Source organism: Pempheris klunzingeri, chromosome 10 (genome assembly GCF_042242105.1).
Source record: "Pempheris klunzingeri isolate RE-2024b chromosome 10, fPemKlu1.hap1, whole genome shotgun sequence".
Taxonomy (NCBI): domain Eukaryota; kingdom Metazoa; phylum Chordata; class Actinopteri; order Acropomatiformes; family Pempheridae; genus Pempheris; species Pempheris klunzingeri.
Window position 1 is genome coordinate 10,335,702 of NC_092021.1, and position 14,700 is coordinate 10,350,401.

The 14,700-nt window shown below is 43.3% G+C and overlaps 1 protein-coding gene across 2 annotated transcripts in view; it reads right to left on the reverse strand.

Annotated features, from left to right (window-relative positions):
- LOC139208397 (neuropilin-2-like) overlaps positions 1 to 14,700 on the reverse strand; it is a 91,569-nt gene that overhangs the window by 37,206 nt on the left and 39,663 nt on the right. For both annotated transcript variants that reach the window (XM_070838065.1, XM_070838064.1), the window contains exons 7-11: positions 14,518 to 14,673; positions 6,551 to 6,695; positions 2,404 to 2,579; positions 1,665 to 1,838; positions 65 to 209 (exon numbers count right to left, since the gene is read on the reverse strand). In XM_070838065.1, the coding sequence (XP_070694166.1) occupies positions 65 to 209; positions 1,665 to 1,838; positions 2,404 to 2,579; positions 6,551 to 6,695; positions 14,518 to 14,673 (796 nt within the window). The remainder of the gene's footprint in view (positions 1 to 64; positions 210 to 1,664; positions 1,839 to 2,403; positions 2,580 to 6,550; positions 6,696 to 14,517; positions 14,674 to 14,700) is intronic.

Consider the following 14,700-nt stretch of genomic DNA (forward strand, 5'->3'; position numbering starts at 1 on the left):
ATGCTTCTGTTTGGGAAAATGCGTCGCCTCCTGTTATCTTACAAGTGCATGTGTGTGCTCTTACCAGGCAGGTCACAGCCGAGGACTTCCATCCTCATGCCGATCCCAGCAGGCGACCACCTCTCCGGAAAGACTCTGATATACTGGGCCACTATCTCATCGAACCGCCGCACCTCTGGAGTATCGTAGTGGCCGTTCCCCTCGAAAATCTAGGCAGAGGGAGGCGAAGGCATGTTGATAGTAATGTTATTAGTGTTTAGAGAGTTATTAAAGAGGAAAGGAAAAAGTAAGGATAAAACATTTCCTCTTCAGTATAAAGGATGCCAACTTTGACATTCCTAAGTTCACTTTGTGCACTCAACAGGAAAATATGGCAAAGGTCCCGTAGCCTGCTCCACTGGTGACAGCTGTTTTTTTGACTGTAGCTCAGCAAAGTAAGATCCTACTGGGTCTTCCCAGTGCGGATTTAAAGGAAACTGTGTTACAAGTATCATTGCCTGTCCTAGAGTATCTTAAAGCCAAAGTTGTCTGAGACATGTCTAAGATAAACAAGGATGAGTGATGAGCTTTTACTCTATGTTTTTTTTTTTATATATGTGACATCTGTTAGAGTGGGTGCGCTGACACATTGTTCCGTACTGAAGACAGTATTGAAGATGAAGAAGCTGAAAGAATGGGGAAAGACTTAAACGATGCAAACGCAGCTCAATTTGACATTTCACTACTTCACCATTCGTATATCATTGAAAAACAACAACCGGTGGTGAGTCTGTCTCTCCGAAGTCATATAACACTCCTAATCAGCATTGTTTCCAAGTGCACTATGACACGTGTCATAAAAATAACAACAGAGGCTGCTTTTCCTTTGATTTTCGAGTAATTTTTTGAGGCAGCTTGCAGGAGCCTCTGGCAATAACACAAGGTTTATTACAAGCTGAAAACTGACTGGACTGCACAAATCCTCTCAAAATGTGGGCTGTGAAACTTGTAATATTGGTTTCATTAATTGAATCGTATCCACTGTCTTCCTCATTTCTGGAATTAAAAAAAAATGTATGATGAATTTCCCAGGTTGCTCATTTGAAAAGACAGGCAGATGAGAGAGAACAGGATTTTAGCATCAGGAGAAAAAGCCAGGCACTCAGTAGTACTATTAAAGCGTTTTAAGACAGAGTCTCAGAAAGGAGACCAGAGTTTAAAGTGCCCTGTCTCACAGTGCTTTAGACTGCCAGCAGTGTTGAGTGGTGATGCAGGAAAGACATTTTTAATTAACACCCATGAGAGACAAACGGAGGATGAGTGAATGAGACACAGAGAAAAGCAGGGAGAGAGAGTACAGAAAGGACTTAGAGAGAGGCAAAGACAGTAGCGGGGAGAATGAGGAGTGAGGTGATTAAATTGAATTATTATCAGAGCTGAGACTGTAATAAAATTGGTTTTGTTGTTGAAAATGACAAAGCTGAAAGGGAGAGACAGGGCAGAGAGAAAAGGAGAGGGAGACAGGGGGAGAGCGAAGAGGGATTGCGTTGAAAGACAGCTATAAATAAACTACAAATGAGGGAGAACTGACAGTGACAATCAGAGAGAGGAGAGTACATATGTATGTGTCAGAGACAGAGATTATTATGTGTGTGTGTGTGTGTGTGTGTGTTCCCCTCCTTTACCTTAGCAAACCCAGTCTTGCTGTCAGTGATGTAAGTCCAGTCTTTGCCAGTCAAGCTGTGCGCCAGTTTGTACTTCCTGACAAATGCTCTGTTCTCAGCACTGGTGCTGCCCTCCAGGCCTCTTGCACCCTGGGTAATAATGCCACGCACCATCTTGGGCACCCCGAGGTCCACCTGCAAGATGGACAAGCATAACAATTTATTGTTAGCCGGCAACTCTGACTTCCCCTATAGTCGACATAACCGATTTTAACAAGGTGCCAGGCTTTAGGTTCAGCAGCTGCAACATCCTCTGCTACAGCTTTTGTTTCTTGTAAGGATGAGAATTGAAAACCTGTCCCAAATTGTCCCATTCATTGGAAACGTATGCCTCCAAGCCTATCAATGCCTTTTATTGATTATGTGTTTTTCTGACAGTTGTACAATGCAAAACAATTTGTCTGTGCTGCTGCAAACTTGGCAACGCTAAGTAGTCATGCCGTAGACTAAGAAACGTTCAAAAGCACAGCCTCATTTTAGTTTTCACAAGTTACATCCTTTTAAGAAAAAGATTGTAAAAAGAAAGTCATTTACTTTAACATGTAATGCAAGCTTAGATTCAATAAGTAGAATTGATGATGGGATTGGTATCAATAAAATCAACTCCCATCATTACCTCCAAGGCAGTAACAGTCTCTCTTAGTTCTGGTTCTGTAGAACCTATACTGCAGGGTAAAAACATGAGGACACGGCGACATACCTGAAGCCACTCTTCTCCAGCTATGGGTTGTGTCGGGTTGGGAAACCAGCCTGACCGACTGGCCACCAGCCTGGCTGCCCCCATGGAGCCGTGGATGTCTCTCATGGACGACGCAGAGATCTGAGAGTCGGGCAACAACCCAGACAGCATGCCCTGCAGCTCTGAGCAGGGCGCATCTGAACAGGAGGCAGACACAGAATGAGTAAGAATATGTTACTGCCGGGCCTTTTCTATTGCATGATATAAACTTTCTCATTGCTTTCTTAAGTTGCGGGAAGGAAAGGTGATTTCACGTCATATTGGGATTAAAATCAGCTCACAATGGGAATGCTGATACATTTACATTTCTTTTTATTTCAAATGATGTTATCATTGCATAGCAATATAGTTGAAACAAGAGTTTGGAAAACCTTGCTTTGCTCTCTCTTATTGTGTCAAAGATCATTACAGCATCCAATGTTTAACAATCAGCTGCCAAAAAACATCAGTTGTTGCCTGAAAACAAACTCGCAGGATAAAATGATGCAAAATAATATTATATAATGATATTGTGAAAATAGCATTGTGGGTGGTACGCTGTGGTTCATACATACTCTAAGCATGCAACTGCATTACCTCACCATAACAAATGAAATCGACAAAAAAGTTAACAAAATGCTTGCTGTGATGGATTTTAGATCTCAAGTCTGTGAAATGAAATCGTGAAATGAAATTAAAAGCTGCCAAGAAGGAAAAACTGCTCTGGTCAGAGTTGATAAAAATAGGAATCATTTGAAATGAACAGGCATGTACATGCTGTTATTATTACCCATTAAAGACTATTGGATTTTAACTAAATGTGAGGATACAGTCCAAAATATTTTTTTCTATTCTCTAAATCCAGTCTGGTTAAATGAGGTTGCTGCATTGCTAAACTTACAATTCAAAAACTCATCATGAATGAATGTGACTTTCAGGTCAGGAATAATTTGGTGTGACTGTTTGATCTCATCATAGAGCAAAACTCTTGTGTGATTGTGACATGAATTGTTAAAACATCGACTGGTGTGTTGCACTCCGCCGCTTTCCATCAACCCATTTCATTAATTTTCCTTCCTGCTGCTGCAAAGTTGATGCACAACTTTAACCAAGATACCAAAGGGGGATTCTTCATGGGGAATTGAGCCAGAAAACTCCCGAATGGAAGAACTAAATGAAAGCATGTTGCAGATCAAAGGGATACTGTTTTTTTTTATTATTATACTGACAAACACGTTTTAGTCTAACGAGCATCAGAATTTTTGCCATGAATAATGACCAAAAAACAAGGGGAACGAAATTAAGTGACCATTTCTATTTGAAAATGAAGGCAGAAGGGAAAATGATGGGATAAAAGAAGAGACGAAAAACAATGCGGATGCGAGGGAGGAAAAGAGGAATGAGGGGAAGAAGAAGATGCAGGATAAAAGGTGAGGAAGAGGAGTTAAAGGACGAGGAGATACGAGGCGATAAAAGGTCAAACAGAAAGATGGACTGTAAAGAGAGGAAGGGGTGGGGGAGATAAGGAGAGATGCTAGTGAAAAGAAAGAGAGAGAGAAAGCAGATTGACAGTGAAGGGTGACGGTGATTGATGGTGACATTCCTTGGGTCCACATGGAGATGAATGTTTAATGCTGTGACGTTTGCAACCGTGCCTCACTATGGTAAATAATGGATCAACAATAAACAACAGCAGCTAAGCAGTGCTGGATGAGCTCCCACAAGCCCTCTCTCACAGACATGAAAACTGATTAGCCAGAAGAAAATTCTATTATTGGATTATTCATTCTATGTTTCTTATTTTTGCATCTATCTATATCAACAGCAGGGTTTTTTAAGACAGAGGTGCAGCGGGAGTCGATGAAGAATATCATCTCTGGGGATCACAGTAGCAGAAAGAGTTAGATATCAAACACCAGCATGAGAGCCCTTGAAACGCTCTCTCTCTCCCTCGCTCTCTAACACACACACACACAAAATATACATAGAGATGCGCATGACCACATAGAAGTTGAACAGTCAAGGTCTCTCACACAGGTTGAAGCACCACTCCACTCGCACATGCTCTGATGTGTAGCCCACACATGGGCGCGCACACACTCCCACTGTGCTTTTCCTGATAACAGGGTCTTACAAAAGCTTAAAAAGTATACCACTGAGGCTCCACTCAGCTTATACACATGCATGCGGCTGCACACACATACATACACACGTCTGGTTTTGCAAACACGCACACTACACAAAGCCTGGTGAGAAAAATGATAAAAGTGCAAAAAAATAAATGATTGATAGGTGCTGCAGGGCTAAAGTAAAATGAGATTAAGGAAGGAGAGAAGGAGGGATGGAGGAATGAAGGGTTGAATGAGGCAGAGACCGGGATGATTTAAGGGAAGGGATAGAGAGGAGAAAATGAGAGACATCGAGAGAAAAGTGGGAATGGAAGCTGTCAGCTAAGGCAATAGAAGGACAGAGGGAGAAGTGGAATGAGACGGCAGAAAAACAGAGCGACATTGAAGAGGGATAGGTAGAAAGTGAGAAAAAAGTAGAGAGAGAGACATAAAAGTGTGATTTAAGTTAATGACGTGTCACTGACTGACTGCTTTATGTCTGCCTTTATAGGCCTGTGCAGGGCATTATCACATTCCCCCTGGCAGTGTGCTCGGGTGTGTGTTTGTCAATATGTCTTTGTGCAGGGAAAGAAAAAGAAAAGATACCGCAGAGCTATTAGTGGCTATGTTTGGTTATAAAGTTTTTTTTCTGCAGGTTATAGACATATCTTACTGAAACTGTGGCAGAGCAGTGTGTTTTCCCTCCCCGCTAAGCTCTAAAGTAACAAACCCTGTCATCCCTCTCAGCAAAAGGCCAACGAGACTGAAACTGTCAAGACTTTGCATAAAAAGTCAGTGTTTTCTTCAGGCCCGTGATGGATTGCAGACATTACAAGGCGGCACAGACGGGCAGTACACAGGGAAATAGAAATGGCCAAAAGATGTGTTGAATGGGCTCTCACCTCTGAGAGTATACTGAGAAAAGTATAGCATGATATATAACTCAATTTTAGGTGTTAAAAAAAGACAAAAAAAATTGGAAGACAGGAACACAGGCAAAGATACCTGATATATGTCACTGTTTTGTCATTATATCTCTCTCTCTCTCCCCTTCTCTTTCTCTCTCTCTAACACACACACACACACACACACACACACACACACACACACACGCACACACACAAGCAGTATCATATTGTTTTGGTGTGATTGTGATTTGTGTGGGTGCTGAAATAGCCCTCCTAGATAAGAGCATATCTGTCCCTCTCAATGGCCACTACGATGGCAGCAGAGAGAGGCTCTAACCTAATAATGATACAGTAGAGCTGGGACACACACACACAAGCACAACCCCACACACACACACACACACACACACACACGCACACACACACACACTCATATGGATTGAAACCCTCTCTCTCTTACCATTTCTATGACACGCAGACACACACAAACACAGACAGTCTAATTAAGTTTTATCTATTTATAGTATTGAGCTGATTATGCTGGTTGGAATCATGTTTGTTTGCCAGGGCTGCAGATGAAAGCTGAGAGCCTGTTACTCTCTGATGTTATCACCCACACATCACACTCTAGTATTATTCTATTAGGACTGAGTGTGTTTCTGTCCATGAGTGTGTGAGTGTGTGTGTGTGTGTGTGTGGGAGAAAGAGAGGGAGGGAGCATATGTATATGAAAGAGCAAGGGCAAAAGTGAGAGTGGGTGTGTAGAGCACGTGAAAGAAAGCGAAATTGGTGAGATAAAGCAGAGGAAAGTATGAATAGAAGCAGTAGATGGATTGATGGATGGACAAATTATTGAATTATTTATCATTAGGTTATATAAATGAAGAGAAAAAAATACCCTTTCACATTTCCCTGTCCTTTTCCGGGAAATGTTTTCTAATGGAGTTATTTTTGCTTTGACCCACCTCCTGACCTGCTGTAAAAGCCAGTATATCACTGGTATGAAATTCGGCAAGACCACTATCGTGTTTTCACAAGAGTGAGCCCCCTGAGGACATGGGCCAGAAAAAGTCTGAGAAACTTGACAGCAGAGGACGCTTCATCTTTCCTTACCCGTAATCTGACAGCCGTAAAGCTCGAAACGCAGTGCAATGCCGTTCCTCCACGTCTGTGGTCTGATTCGTACGAAGCGGGCCAGGACCGGCTGTGGGATCCGATTGAGAACCACCTCTGTGGCGTCAGCATTGGCATGGAAAACCTAAAGAGAGAGAGAGAGAGAGAGAGAGAGAGGAACAGACAGAATTGAATATACCACATTAATGGCTGCAGTAATATTCTGCTGTCTTTCCCTTATTACACTGTACAGGAAGGGCAGAGGGCAGAGTGAGCGACACACAGGAGCTCATTCTCAGGGGCCTCTTAAGGACACTTTATGACAACACAGGAGCCTGCGCTGGCACAGATCACAGGACACACTGATATCGTCAAAGTCGGGGTCAATTTGCTTCAATGTATGTATGTAAGACTGTGTATATAAGTAGGTTGGAATTCCCAGACGTTGTGCAATTGGCTTTGGTGATCCGCTGAAGGAAAAGTTCCCCAACTTCTAGCGCCATCATGAGGCTCACATTTGTGGTTTTCAGTGAAATGTCTTGACAATGGATTGATTGCTATGAAATTTAGTACAAGCATTTAGGTCTCCCCATGGAAATCCCTTTACTTTTCATCTAGCACCTTAATGATATCAACATTTTAATTTGCCCAATACTTTGCTGTAGCATGGACAACTCACACATAACTTAATGGTCTTAATAAGAGTTTTAACTAATACAACAGGTATCCATAGCAACAATATCTATGGTGCACCCTGGACAGTTTTATCGTTCACCTGAATCAGGACATCAATTAACACGAGTTTTAAACAGACCAGTCCTTCTCCTCTATGTGCATACATACGTAAACACACACACTGGATGTATTGTTTCTGTTCACAAAGGAAGAAGTGAGTGCAAAGGTTTTCAAACACACACACACACACACACACACGGGGTCTGAGGGCATTCTGTGTGTAATAAATCAAGGGTGTAAGTATGTGGGAGAGCATCCTCTTCTCACGTCCTCTTGACTTAACCACACACACACACACACACACACACACACACACACAGAAACACACGTGCACAGGAAAACATAATCTTTACTCCTTCACGCACAGAGAGCAAAGAAAAACATGGACTGTCCTCCCTCAATGCACAGACACACACACACACGCACACACTACATGATATTTACAAACACACTGCTTCCAGACACAACAGGTCTCACTCACACACACCACAGAACACACACTGTCTTTCCACTGCCTTACAAAGTGCCCTCCGAGCTCCCACAACACACACACACATACACACACACACACACACACACACAATGATTTCCTCTGAAAACACACAGAAATACAGATAAAAAGGAAACTGAATGCAAGCGCACATGGCCAGAAGCACTCTTTTTGTCTCTTGACACCAAGACTCTATATCTCTGTCTTTCTGACAGAGTGCCATGTCTCTCTCTCTCTCTCTCTCTCTCTCTCTCTCTCTCTCTCTCTCTCTCTCTCTGTCTGTCTGTCTGTCTATGACTGCCATCACTGTTGGGCTCACCACAGGAATCAGAGGAATCATTTCACTTTCTCTCCTCCTATCTGTCTCTCCTTTTGTCATCTCTTTCTACCCCTCTCTCTCGCTGCCATGATGATATACTGCTGTAACTTTAAGGAAAAAAAAATCTATCCTGTTGTTTCATTAGAGAACCTCAAAGGCTGTTTTCCCTCTGTGACTCTAACACTCTTTCTATTATGTTACATCAGTACTGACAACACAACATAGTGTGTTTGTTACAGGGAGTAGTAAACCTCATTCAACAGAGCCAAAGGCCTTGCAATTACTTGCTTGGGTACTCATTTATAGATGTTCGCTTTGTTTTAGGAGTGTGTGTGTCCGTGTGTGTGTGTGTGTGTGTGTGTGTGTGTGTTTGTGTGAATTCACTATTTTTCTCCTGTTCCCAATCCATTAAACAGCAGGACCCCGTCAGGGTTGACAAAATATGGATGAAAGGGGCTTCTGACTTGCAGGAACAGGAGCAGGCTACTGGGCCAGCTGGGAATTGAACCCATGACCCACTGGGTGTACGATACAAAGTCAGACCCAGTGATCTCATGCCCTTACAATGGCCTTAATACCAGAAACTGTGACAAGTTAAATGATGGAAAAATGCCGAAAGGCCCCAAAAGACTTAATGGGATTGTGGTAGTGCACTGTAATTACAAGTGTGTGTGTGTGTGTGTGTGTGTGTGTGCACGCGCTGGTGTCTTGAAGTGTCAGTGTGTTAAAGTGTAATTATGAAGTCTCACTCTAAGGAGTTGGGGGCTGGTGGGTGCTTTCTGATTTCCCTCGGTACCCACTGAAACATTTCCTCAGCAAATGTGTGTGCAGACACACACACACACACACACACACACACACATACACACACTTGTAATGTATGTGTGTTTATGTACATGTACATATGAGCATGTATACTGTATTCACTGTATATGTGCTATAACCTGCTTTGTTCAGTATCACCAAGCAGAGCTGCAACTCTATTTCAGCCTCTGCTGTTACAAGTGATGTTTAAAATCTCTCACCAAACTGAAATCCCTTCAGCAGCAGGCTGAAAACATATGAGGAAAATACCAGGAATGATCACCGTCAGCGCGCTCCACCACAGACGCTGATTATCTTAATGCTAACTGTCAAGAAATAGTCTCTTAAATATTCTGAATCAATGCTAAACTGACCCCACTGTCCAAATTTTAATATGTTGCTCTGCGTATTTTACAGTGCTGTGTGACTTTATCTTGTCGACTCTATGGTGTGTTTTTAGTAGTGTTATTAACAAACTTGTTTTTTACTATATATTATTGTAAACAGAAGCCTCCCCTCCAGGTTCTGGCTCTGCAGGGAGAACCCACAGCTGGTAGGTGTAAGGGGATATGCAGCATCTCTGAGGTCTTAAACTCTCAAATTCACTCTTAACAGTCTCTTTCTAAAAGGCTTCTGCAACAATCAGCTAATGGACTACACCCGCAACCCAGCTCAGGTTATGGTCTGTGTCTGAGAGAGAGAAAGAAAGAGAGGGAGAGAGAGAGAGAAAGAGAAAGAGAAAAAGAAAGAGAGAAAGAGGAGGTGTGAAGTTAAGTATCTGTTCACCCCAGTGCTCCTGGTGTCATCTTGCCTCATCCCTTAACACAGGTGGAAACATCTGACCATTAACAAACCTGGAGGAAACACATACAGACACACACACACACACACACAGGAAAAACCAAACAAGTAGAAATGTTGTTTTCACCGCTACTATAAGAAACGACTCCAAGTGAAATCTTCCCGATTCACATGGTTCTTTCATCTCTCAGCGAAAGTCAAAGGTGACAGACATGGAGTGAATACTGTTTTCTCCTTCATTTACACACACCTACTCCGCTGAATAACAATAGTGTGCAGGGCAGAAGGACACCTATCGTATAGCTGCTTCTAGTTTGTAGTCAAAAGGCGAAAAACCAAATCCAACATGCAACTACAGAGTAGAATAAGAGCATGACGGGGAAAATGTTCAGCTCATGAGAAAGAAAAGAACAGGTGTGTGGGTTTGTGTGTGTGTGTGTGCCTGCAGGTCCACTGTGAGACAGCCAGTGAGGACCAGCACAGACATGCTGAATTATTCAAATGTCTGTGCTGTGTGTGTTGTGTGTGTGTGTAGATAGAGTTATAAAATAGTAAAACACCCCCCATCTCCTCTAATTTCATCACACCAGGACAAAAACACACACACACACACACACAGACTTCGGGGAGGTAACCTGCCTTTGACAGCTGAGTCCTCACAAGTGTGACAGTACAGTCGACAAATCTCACAAACCAAACGACACATGGCGCCCTTATAATATCCTCCTCTGTCCCTTTCCTCCCTTTTTCTCTCAGCTTTTTTTTCTTCATTTGTCACAAACTCTTCTCTCCCCCTCTCTCCTTTGACCTGACCCTCCCCCCTTTCCTTTCCCTCACCTCCGCTCGCCCCACCCTAATCCCAGAACTCGCCGTCATTTTATTTAATTTCCCCTCTCCTGACATCCTTCCAGGCTGTGTTGCCGAGACCTCAGATCTATCCAGGGGGATTTGTGGTCAACACCCTTGTCTGCTATTCTCATTATTCCTCCTCTCCTCCATGCCTCCGTTCATCTGTCCATCCCTCTTTCTTTTGCTCCGTGGTTCCCCTGTGAACACTTCTTTCCCCCCTCCTGCCTCTTTCCTTCACTCACTTGTTCCCCTATGAACCTTCTTTCTCCCTTCGGTTCCCACCTCTCTTCCTCTCTCTGCACAGCTCAGTCTTTCTTCTCTCAATCAGTTCAATGCTTCACTGGTTGACCTTTTGCTTGTGTTTTTCTTCCTCTCTTTCTGTATATCTTTCTTTCTTTGCTAATTTTTTCAACTTTCCTGCACTTTCCTCTCATCACGATCCCTCTCCCTTCTTCTCATTCCACCCACGTCTCCCTCCTCCATCCCTCTTTCTACATCCATCTTCCCTCCCACAGATTAAGGTGGGAATAGGAGGTTTTGGTCTTGGCCGAGACCCAGTGTTGTAATGGCCGCGGACGGCTCTGCCGCAGCAATTCAGGAGGGCTACGTAATGACATTCGTACCACGTAGAGCTTAAATGTACCTCTACCAGTAGAAGGTCTCCTCCAGATGATGACTCAAACAGAGACATAATTTCTCGACTTGAGACCTCAGGTCACCGAAAATTACTGCTTTTCTCTTGTTATGTGGGCAACCTCCCATAACCAGGCCCAAAGCCAATTCTGTGGACTTAATCATAGAATAATTTATACTGATAGTGTCAGTATTTTGCAAGTTCGAATGAGCGGTCCAATGATCTGACATGACGTGATCATCAAGAGGGGATGTGAAAACCGGCTGCAGCACAGCAAAAACACAAACAGGGGAATACAGAAACATTTATAGATAAAAAAAGAAAACAAAGAAAACTTGAAATTAAATTGGCTAAAAATCACAACTTTTTTTCCAATAAAGAAACAGCACAGCATATTGGTTCTGCAATAATGATTTCTAATATAATCTTGTTCTCCCAGTATTCCCTGCGTGCCTTATAGTTTGCCAATCTTTCTGCTTGTTTCCCCTCTTTCTCTGGTGCATGTCAGTATCTGTCATTTGTGAGCCTGTCAGTACGATGTAGGAACAAATGCTGTACGAATATCTCTTTGCCTTCTCTCCAAACGTTTCTGCAACTTAACATGTATTCCATATGTCCCATCTGGTTCACGACAGGCCTTTAATGACATTATCAAGTACATTACAGATCACACAAATCATCATGATGTCGTGTGACAGTGGCGCCGCCCCTATGGGCCGCTTTCCAGATGTTTAAAACCAGAGCGTGCATCTGTGTGTGCAGTGGCTGCTTTATCAAGAGCTACTCATCTGAGATAAATGCCAACATACAACAAAAATGAGATTGAAAATATACTTTTGTCTACATTCAAGCGTGAGTGTGTGTGTGTGTGTGGATACATAATTGTGTTGTGCACCAGCGTGTGTTCTCATGAGCGCAGACAGTGTGCTACGCTCATACTTTTCTTTCCATCCATGTGGCTCCCATTAATTTTTGTCCTCCTTTAATGCCTCTTGCTCACAAAAAACTAATTCAATAATTCATCAGATTAACACACACACATACACACACACACACACTAAACCATTACTGTAGCCAAGCACAAAAAGTCATTTGTTCGAGCAGCATAAACTTGCCTGTCGAAATCATGATGACTTTCTCAGAAACGTAAGGGGAGAGAGAGAGAGAGAGAGTGAATGATGGAGTGTCGAGGGAGACAAAAGAGGAAAGATGGGAACGAGCGCAGGAGTGGAAGGATAAGGTGAATGAAGATGTGAAGTGACTAAGTGTGCAGACCAGGAGGGAGTGTTTGATGGATGAAGAGATTTTGAGAGACCCAGTGAAGGGGTGAACGAATGAAAATGTCAAGCGAGAGATGGATTAACAAATGGACAGTTCAGCGCAGGTTTAACGAGTTAAACAGAACGCCGTTGGGGCACTTCTGTGCATCCCTTGTATTTCTAGAAAGGCTACTTCTCGTCTCAAAGTAAAGCAATTAATTCATAAGTCTGTTGTGAAAGTCCTGAATAAGAAGAAAACATTACATCCTTACAACGGATGCTAGTATGATCTGTTTTGTATTATAAAAACAATCTCCTTGACTCATCCTGGGAGAGCAGACAAAGCATATTACACGCAAATTATAAAACATTCTGCCAAAAGATCCTCTTGGCCATCACTGTTGATTTGTTGAAACATCTTTCTAACATAAAACACACACTCTCACTCTCACTTACACCCCAAAAGGTGACCGAGGCTGTAGGGACAGCGAGGCCAATGCTGACTGGCCGACTGAGGTGTATCAGCCAAGAAGGACAGACATCATTCCATCATCAGATAAACGGCCGTCACTCTCTTCATCTTTTTTTTTTTAGCACTTTCTGCTTTCTGTTTCCTCTTTCATGGTGACAACCAGCAGTGGGTCGAATGACTGACGAGCCTGAGCTGAACCATCAGATTACTGCGCAGACTGACTCGCCAGGGGGGCGGATTGGCTCAAAAGACCCTTACCAGAGGGTTTGAGGTTCTGCATGAGCGTGCGCATGAGTGTGTGCGAGTGTATTTGGATGACACGGGGGGGTGTTTCTTTACCAGAAGCTGCTGCTGGTTAATCCTAAACTCCTCCTCCTCCAGAAAACCTACACATACACACATTGATATGCACAAGTACACACACCCCTCAGTGTCTCCCTGGGCATCCAGCTCTGAAGCAGCTTTCCAGGGTTATGGGGGAATCAAGGGGGATTATGGGTGGTGACACCAACAACCAACCCCAAAACAGCTACATTAATCCGTTTTGCATATTGGATATTTATTGTTTCATAAAATGGTGTCAACAGAATATTTGACTGAACAGCTGACTGAATGGTGAACTGATTGATTGACATTTTCCTATTTAACTTAACCATCCACAAAGCATAGTAGCTACAAACCTGATTCCTGCTTTACATTCACTTCCCTGTCCTCCTTCCTCTATCATCCGTCAATTTATTTATTTATTTCCTCCAAAACCGCCTGTGTTTTAACCATCAATCACTTCTCTGGGAGCTATAAGCCTTATGGGATCTGCAGTCCACAGAGCAACCCCAGATGGTTAGACTGCATCTCCCGTTTCCCTCTCACAGCAGAAGCAGCATTTGTACGTATGTATCCGTGAGAGCGTGTGCATGTATTAGTGTTCATGAAGGAATAAGGGTTTGTAGCACAAAGCTAGATGTGGCGATAGACCGCAGGACAAACACATGTGGCCACTACAGCAGGGGGAGACCAGCTGTGATGGAAAAAACAGCCACAACCACTGGAACGCTCCTTTGCTTTAATTGCATTTGCAACCATTTTAAAGACCCTCCGCACAGCTTGCTCCATTTCTACCAGGCATTCCCCGACTGCAGCGCGCTCACTGATAATTCATCATGCTTTAACACCTCAGAGAGAAACAGCTTGGAAACCGGTCCAACCAGGTCGACATTAGGCAGAACTCTGACCAGTAAGTAACAGAAACCAGATGGGATGTGAACAGCAGACTGTGCTGTGTAAGTATAGCTGCATTCAGTGATGTAAGGTATCACTTGGAGCTTGGAGACGTGCACCGAGTCTGGCTTGGTTGTAAAACCTTTAACGAAGCCAACTGAACGGCTGTAATTGCAGACGTCGGTCGAATTTGGGGCTTGTGGTCAAGTCTTGCTGCATACATTCCATCTCATATTATTGCTCTCTCCATGTGTGTGCATGTCGAGGCATGCGTGTCACCTAAGAGCGCCCAGACTTTCTTTAGTCGCCCTGACTACTTTGCAGTCCAGGAATATGTGCGTTTGTGCATATGCTGTGTATGCGTCTGTGCATGAGTCTGTGCCTACCTTATGATTCTTGCCATGTCTGTAGACCATCCAGTCCTCCCCATTGGTGCTGACCTCCAGCTTGAAGGTGGTGACATGGTAAGACTTTTGAGTTTCCTTTGAAATGGCGCCCTGGGTGGCGATACCTGTAAGCACCTTCAAAGTATGGAGGTCCACCTGTTGGAAGAGATAGGACATTTTAAT